Raw genomic sequence first — 8,824 nt, forward strand, 5'->3', positions numbered from 1 at the left:
CGCCGACCAATGCCCAGCCAGTCCCCGAGCAGTGGCCCCGCCAGCCACCTCCCCCCATCTATATACTGAGCATGACACCATATGGTATGGAATATCCCTTTGGCCAGTTTGGGTCAGCTCTCCTGACTGTGCCCCCTCCCAGCTTCTCGCTGGCAGGGCATGGGAAGCTGAGAAGTCCTTGACTAGTGTAAGCACTACTTAGCAACAACTAAAACATCATTGTGTTATCAACATTATTCTCATCGTAAATCCAAAACACAGCACTGTACCAGCTGCTAGGGAGAAAATTAACTCTATCCCAGCCAAAACCAGGACACTAAGATAGAAAAAAAACAAACAAAAAAGGCTTATTTTTGGACTGAAGATGCTGACAAGTTGCCATTTCTGTTGCTGTGTGCTTTGCATCTACTTGTGTGGTAAAAGGAGCAAAGTGTGGGAGATTATGACTGCAATTAACATTTCACGATCACATCCCATTTAACAGTTTAAATTTTTATTGCTTTACGCTTCCTGTATTTAAAAGACGAGTAGATGAGGCACTTAGGGACATGGTTTAGTGGACATGGTGGTGTTGGGTTGACGGTTGGACTCAATGATCTTAGAGGTCTTTTCCAACCTCAATGATTCTATGATTCCTGCAAGAGTTCTAATAGAGCTTTCTCTATATGGGAACTGCAAAGTGGAGACAGAATCGTATTGTAAAAAGGAGTACTGGTGTGTTGATTAAAGCATGGTTCTACTCTGAAGAAGGACTTTATAAAAATAGCTGTTTGGGATTCTAGCCAATTACTTCCAAATCAGCTTCACTCATTTTACATGAAAAAAGAAGTTGTGGAGAGAAAAGCAATAGAATTTCTAATGACCAGTCCAGCAGAATCTGCTTGGAACATGCAAAAACAACTTGTGGCTAGTATATTGCTATAGACAATAAAGACCTGATAGGCCAAATACTGCCCTGGGCTTTTGGAACTGAGAGTCCTGAAATTATTTTATTTTATGCTTTAAATTTTTTTTTGCCTCTGTTGGGGTTAAACAGGTGTGACTAAAAGCACATTTTGAAATACATGAGGTTTTGCTGCATAGTGAAACTTAAGTTTGCTTAAGAATGATTATTCTGAAGTGTGATGACAACTTCTGCTTCTTTCATAGCAACCTTTACTTTGTGCTTCCATAGCTAGATCTGTATTTATATTCAATGTGGTTTAGACTTGTCTGCAGTATAGTGTGACTGATGCCATGACTGTAGAGCAAAATGTCCTCAGATATCAATTCTGTTGAGGAGAATGCCCTTAAATATTAATTTAGTTGTGGATTTTGAGCTGGAAAAATAAAATATCCAGTCCTGCTTCACAGAGCTGCAAGTAGTAAAATCATAACTCTCCCAGTAAAATAAGTGAAGCTGGCTCTGATTGTTCATGGAATCAGAATTGCTGAATAAAATACATTTTAACAGTATATAACTTTTTCTTAGTATAACTGCATTTTAAATATGTTTGGGAGTATTTTCTTGCTTGACACCTTTCCCTGAGCCTGTTTATTTTCATTCCCATGCTACAACTCACTGCCCCTTCATTTGTTCAGCTTCACCTCTGAAGACAGTATAGCGTGTGACAGCACTCTGATGCTCTGATGCTCATTTCACAGGATCCTGAAATGATCTTTAGAAACCAGGCAGTTAAGCAGAGCCAGTGGCTTGCCTATATTATTTCAAAATTCCTCATCTGTATAAACTAATGATCAAAACTCTTCTCCCCCTCTGTCTGAGCTTGGCTTTATTAGGTAAAGCAACCCAAAATAAAATGGTGCTAAGACTATAATTTCATTACGGAATTTTCACCAACAACTGCAAGCGTACGCTATTCCTGCACACCACCTACTTGTTCACACACTGTACGCTGCCATTTTCAATTATTCTAGCAGAACTGCTTTCTACAGCTGCTCTGTGACTGAATTAGGAAACTGATCCAGGTAAAATATCTATGGTTTGCAGACTTTTTTTTTTTTTCTTTCTTTGAGCTGGATCAGTTCCCAAAAACAGTTCAGCTGTGCTGGCACTATTAAGGCTGGAAAAAAATATTGGGAAATTGAAGGGGAGACAATTCAACCAAGAGGTATAGCTGTTCATGTTATTCCTGGTAAAGGAATATTCAGCTTGCAGTCTTTCTGTTAAGAGCTGTCCTTTCTGGATTAACAAGACAACACCTTCAACACCTGCAATGGGCAGGCTATTTTAACATCTAGAATGTTTCATACCAAAGCACACCATGGAAAAAAAAAGAAATATGTTGGTATATCTAGTCTGAATCAGAGGGTATGCCTAGATAAATGATTACCCTAGAATAACAGAGGAATAAAGTGTAGACAAGAGATTAATGAATACAATTTAACCAGGATTTTTAAATCATCTTTTTAAATAGCTATAAATAAGTATAGATTTAGTTGCTAACTCAATAATAATATTATTTCACTACCTTATTTTTCTGCAAGTCAAGTATTTATGCCTTGATAACAATGTAGTCATACTTGTTATAGTTTATAAATAAAAATACTATTTGTGTTGTAAACCTGTAATCTCCATATATAGTCTAAAGCTTTAGCTATTTATAAAATGAGTATAGTAAGGAATTCTTTTAGTTTTAAGTTTCCAACAGCTTGATATAACTAAACAAAAAAGGCTTTAGATGCTTAAATATTGTTTATATGTTGTTTAAGAAAAGAAAGGTGCATGTGTGATGGCATGTGGTCATTTGAAATCAAAAATTAAATATCTGAGAGCTGTTTAAATTTTTCTGTTCTGCATTTCAAATATATTGGGAACATCACTGAAGTCATACTAAAGCTGAAGCATCTCTAAAAATTGACCAAGAATTTCCATGTGTCTAGTTAAGGAAGTATGGCAGTAGCTATTCCAAATAAATATATTTAAAGCCAAACCTTTTATGAAAACTCTGTCATGCCACGTAAAATTCTGATACTGATTTTGCCAAGTTAATTTTTTTCATAAAAGTAATGAAAACGTGAAAGTCTAAAGCCTTATAGAAAGTCCTAGTCTTAGTTACACTAGTAGCTATCTAGACAAAAAAACTTAAAAATGGGCTTACTGATGGGGAAATTGATAACCTCTTGGAGATCAGGAATTAGTAACTTTCCCTCCAATCAAGGTGCCGTTTTCTAGTGTTCCTTGGTATTCTTCAGCATAGTAAGGCCAGCTGCTTTGCTGATGTACTCACTGTTAGATTATCTTCGAACAAGGATAGTTGCTTGCAGTACAATTTGTCCAGATCAAAGTTATCCAAGTATTTGGCCAGAATGTGAGTGTCAGATAAATCCTTTTGGGTTCTTCTTGCATATCTATTACAGGTGCAATAGCTAAAAAATTGGATAGGTGATTTCAATTGCCGGATTATTGAGCTATAAAAAGCTAAATTTATTTATTAAATGAACATTGAGCACTCTTCCTTTCTTTTCATTGTAGACACCAATGAATCAAGCCTCAACCCGATCTCACTGCATTTTCACTATTCACATTTCCAGCAAGGAACCTGGATCTGCCACTATCCGACGCTCCAAGTTACACTTAGTAGACCTTGCTGGATCAGAGCGTGTTGCAAAGACTGGAGTTGGAGGTCACTTATTGACAGAAGCCAAATATATCAACCTGTCATTACATTATTTGGAACAGGTAAAATTGGAATAGAGTGAAACATTTCTCCCTTATTACATTCCTGTTTAGCAATGTGCAATGTTTTGGAAATCTTGATTCCAATATTCAGTTAGTCTTAGGACATTTATTGCAGTTTTTTAATATGTTTGAGCTGATGGCTCTTCATTTGAAATAACATTTTAATTTAGGAAAAGCTTACAAACAGTAAGGTTAGAGTAGGTATACAGGGTAGTATTTCAAAAATAGGTTTCTTGTTTTATTTGGAATACTAAAGATATTTACAAGATTGCATCTATATTTCTGCTAAAAATGTTCTTTGTGATCTTCTCCCCCTTCCACAGCTGGGATCAGGATGTATCACTCAAGAATCATTGAACTAAAGTGATTGGTTTTTATTTGGTTCAAGCATTGTAATATGGTAAAATATTAGGCTCTTCTCTCATGTGTTGTTTTATTCCTCTACCAATGTGATTCTTCAATCTCTTTGAGACAGGAGTTACCTTTGTTAATGTATTTATGGAGTAACTACCATAATTGGTTTTATACCGATAGGACTTATAGATACAACTGGAATAATAATAATAATAATAAATCTCCACAAATCTTTATCATTCAACTGTTGTTACTGAAAAAGTTTTAGCCTGTTGATTTAAGGTATACTAAAATCCCTATCCTCCTTTCACTGTTGCTTTTTAATTTTCCTCTTATCCTCCTTTCTGTTGCTTTTTAATTTTCCTCTTTGGAAAAGGCAAATATTGAGAAAGTAGATTAATCCTCTGTAATCTTACTAATTTTTTTTTAAAAAAGAAACAAAAAATGAGTTAAGATAGCGGTAGTGAATGGAAACTTTGAAGATGAAGCATTCCAGTAGAAAGGTTTGGTTAAGAGATTATTCATGTTGTTGTTATTATTATTAACAATAATCTTTTTATTATTTTTCCTCCACTGATCTGATATAATCATTTTCCCTTCACGACTAGAAAAATAAGATGCTGCATCTTAGGATCCTCATAATTTTTGTGAATGTGATAAGTGTGATGGTGAAGGCTGTTCACACTCACTAATATCTTCTTTTCTAGTATCTCTTCTTTTCTTTCCACCAGGTTTATATGCATTGTCTGTATTCCATAGCATTCCTTCCTTTCAGGTATTTCTTTTTGGCTTAGTATTTGTGGTATTGCTAAAAGACATTTCTGCTTATTTATAAAAACTTAGTGCACATTACATTTATGTCTCCCTCATCTGCTGTGATGTTTTGTATTCTAATGCTGTAAAACAACAAGTAAGGGTAAGAAACACTTGGCAATCAATGAAATCTATTTTGTGGATATTGTGCTATTAAGCTGCAATCACTGAAGATTTTCAAGTGTGGATTTCAGACCTCACACCTGTAAGAGAAATGAAGTTCTTTCTAAGATTGAATACATAATACTCTTTTCACAGTGCAGTAAACACTGTCCCTGTTGCCAGAAATTTGTTGGTTTTTTGAATTCTGCTGGAGAATAGAGTATTTTTTCCTAAGGTTTCTTTAAAAATTGTTATATCCAACAATAGCAGGTCTGTGAAGCTGTTATTTAGTGGGACAAATAATGGGGGGCGAGAAGAAAAAATGCTTAACTCTAAAGTTCAGATTTGTCCTTTTTAATTTATACTCCAGTATATGTGTTATTTAGTAAAATTTACAGTTGAGGAAATCCGTTAAAACAAAAAATTTTGTGGGTGTCTGTATGTGAAAATTCCTTAAAATTACGAGTAGGAAATATAACTGGTTGTTCCACTTACTGGGAAGAATACTTTTCATTTTTGTGTTGTGTGTTTTTCTGTTAACAAGAACAAATCTCTTAGATTTCATTTAATCTACAATCAGAGATATTTCATCTGTCAAAAGAAGCAGCTTAAGGCACAGCAGGTGGCAGTCAGTCATTTACTATAACTCTGAATTTTTTTCATACCCCCCATCTGTTTAAATTTTACCTTGAAGAAAAATGTCTGTATTTCAGTTGTATTCATGTGATAACAGTTAGTGATTCTAAAATGGACCTCTTCAGAATCATACAAATTGTACTCAGGATCCTTCTTGTTTACTGTGTGATTTTTATGTATTTATAACGCAACACTGCATGAGGTTCTGTGAAGTTGAATTTAATAATCTGTGTAGTGTGTTTTGAGATGCTCAGGTTTGAAGTGCTTAGAAGCATAAAATATTAATGTTTTGTCATGCAACCTGTAACTCCTATTTTAGAATAAATACTGTTGGAGATAAGCACGTTGGGTTCTGTCTGGGATTGTGTATCATTAATAAAAATGTTTTCTAATACTGAATAAAAGACCACTGAAGACAGTAAAAAATATCTTTTTGTTCAGTGGAAATTAGGCCATTCAATCCTGACCTTGCAGTGACTAATATTAAAGTACAAGGATTCCTCAAAATCAGCTTATTTACATGCTCAACTATTTAGTTATCTACTGGTGTTTTAGTGTTGAGTTATGCCATTTCTAAACACCTTGCATAATAAAATAATAATGTAAAATGATTTGTGTCAAGATGACAATGGGAACACAGTTCTGTGTTATCACACTGGTCTACTTGTTAAATATCCACAATGTGTTAAAAAAATCTTCAAATAAATCAACGGCATTTTTTCTCCAAGTGGCCTATATGTCTAGAGCAAAATGAAGATGAGAGTGTGTCATGCAGCTGATCAACAGTGGCAGTAGGGACAATTCAATTTTAGTGTCCACAGCAATTTGATGCATAGGTGCTCTTAAAAGTCCCTACTACCATATCCAGGTAGCTTTTGTTGACTGTAAGATGTAGTAGCATGTTCTGGAATTCCAAATGCATTTTATTTTTTTGTGTGTTTGTAGATATTCCCTTCTAATACACAACATAGGGTATCCTGGACCAAATTTAGAGTTACAAATTAACAGTGATACAGCCACATGATTTGACACAATAGTGGAATTAGAACTGGCTCTATTTCCCCAAAATAATAGAATACAATGTTCCCACTGCTTTGATGAATATGCCTGTTAACTGTCATTTAACACGTGCTCCATTTAGGGAATGCCAAAAGATTTTATTGGTTAGTGAATGCCTGCTACCCACACCTACCGAAGTTTTTGCTAATAAAATTTGAAATCGCTGGCAGCCATCAAATGCTAGATTTATTCACATCCTATAGCAAAGGTAATTTTCTGTTTTTGTTGTTTCCTAATTAACATATACAGACATTAGAGCAACAGAAAAAACAGGAACTTTTTAATAATTTAAAATGAAATACATGCATTTGTTTCTGATTAGCAAATCATGATTTTTTGGGTGAGTTATTTCCAGCAACACCTGTAGTATATACTGGAGACAAGCATATGTTGTCCAAAAAGTAAGAATGCTTGTAATTAACTACAAGACACCAGCAGTAGAGCTTGGATTTTTTGCTGTAAGGACCAGAGCTTAAGCTGATAAGCTCTACTAGAAATGGGAGGTGGGATGGGAGACTTAATTGACAGAAATCTGAAGAGTGGGGAGGTGTGGGCAGGAATATGGAACGATTCTGGATATGGCTCAAAGGCAATGTCAGAGGTCTTGTGACTGCTGATGGACAGGAGGAAAAAAAAAGACTTCTGGAGCAGGCATGTGGCTTCAGAGCATGTGATACACTAAACTGGAAGATATAGATGTAGCTGATAGCTCTGTATCTGCAAGCGCTGCACCCCAAAATCCTCATCTGAGGATGCTCTGAAAACATGTCCTGGCTGCCTGTTGGCCTGAGGTACTGGTGCAAATCTATTCCCTGTATGAAGTTAACGCTTGCACAAAGGATGTGGACAGGAATAGGGACTCTTGGGCACACTTCAGATCATATCATAATCACTTGTGAGTCTCAGGCCTTCCTTTATGCTTAACAATATTTCCAAATGTTTCAGTGAAGTTATTTGTGAGTGATTATACCTGCTCTATGCTATTATGTTTCATATAGGATGCAATTTTACAAAAAGTGACAATATTTCTGACAGCTTCCACATTTAAAAAATTAATTAGGTCTTAAAGTGCTTTGTTTGACCCACTCAAAATGAAACTTTCTGCCTTAAATTATGTTGATTTAAATCAGCATATTACAGTCCTGTTTCAGTAATATTATTAAGGCCTTTTAAGTTTAGACCTACCAGTACTTAAAAAGAAACAAACAAACAAACAAACCCCAAACCTTTTTTAATATCAAAAGGATAACACCACCTTCTTTTTGACCATGTAAAAATGAGACAATTTTCTGATTATCATATTTGGTTGGCTGTTAGAAGATCCAGGTTCAGATCCTGTACAGGTGGTCTCTGTCACTTTGTGAAAGAACATAATTTCCCTCTCCTTCAGGTTTCTCATCTTTCCATTCCAGATTCCTTGATTGGATTGTAAAGATTGTCGTTAAAGACAACAAAAAAAGTTTTTACAAATATATTAATGACAAGAAGAGAGCCAAGGAGAATCTCCATCCCTTATTGGATGCGGGGGGGAACATTGTCACCGAGGATGAGGAAAAGGCTGAGGTACTCAATGCCTTCTTTGCCTCAGTCTTTAACAGGCAGACCAGTTATCCTCAGGGTACTCAGCCCCCTGAGCTGGAAGACAGGGACGGCGAGCAGGATGAACCCCCCATAATCCAAGAGGAAGCAGTCAACGACCTGCTACGCCACCTGGACACTCACAAGTCTATGGGGCCGGATGGGATCCACCCGAGAGTGCTGAGGGAGCTGGCGGAGGTGCTCGCCAAGCCGCCCTCCATCATTTATCAGCAGTCCTGGTTGACGGGGGAGGTCCCGGACGACTGGAGGCTTGCCAATGTGACGCCCATCTACAAGAAGGGCCGGAAGGAGGATCCGGGGAACTACAGGCCTGTCAGCCTGACCTCGGTGCCGGGGAAGATTATGGAGCGGTTCATCTTGAGGGCGCTCACAAGGCATGAGCGGGACAACCAGGGGATCCGGCCTAGCCAGCACGGGTTCATGAGAGGCAGGTCCTGCTTGACCAACCTGATCTCCTTCTATGACCAGGTGACCCGCCTAGTGGATGAGGGAAAGGCTGTGGATGTGGTCTACCTGGACTTCAGCAAGGCCTTTGACACTGTCTCCCACAGCATTCTCCTAGAGAAGCTGGCGGCTCAC

At 37.0% G+C, this 8,824-nt stretch overlaps 1 protein-coding gene across 1 annotated transcript in view; it reads left to right on the forward strand.

Moving 5' to 3' along the window:
• Positions 1-8,824, forward strand: part of KIF6 (kinesin family member 6) — a 209,533-nt gene that overhangs the window by 73,212 nt on the left and 127,497 nt on the right. Inside the window, exon 8 of the mRNA XM_009283804.2 lies at positions 3,476-3,682. Within this exon, the coding sequence (XP_009282079.2) occupies positions 3,476-3,682 (207 nt within the window). The remainder of the gene's footprint in view (positions 1-3,475; positions 3,683-8,824) is intronic.

Source organism: Aptenodytes forsteri, unplaced genomic scaffold (genome assembly GCF_000699145.1).
Source record: "Aptenodytes forsteri isolate BGI_AS27 unplaced genomic scaffold, ASM69914v1 Scaffold309, whole genome shotgun sequence".
In the NCBI taxonomy this organism is placed as follows: domain Eukaryota; kingdom Metazoa; phylum Chordata; class Aves; order Sphenisciformes; family Spheniscidae; genus Aptenodytes; species Aptenodytes forsteri.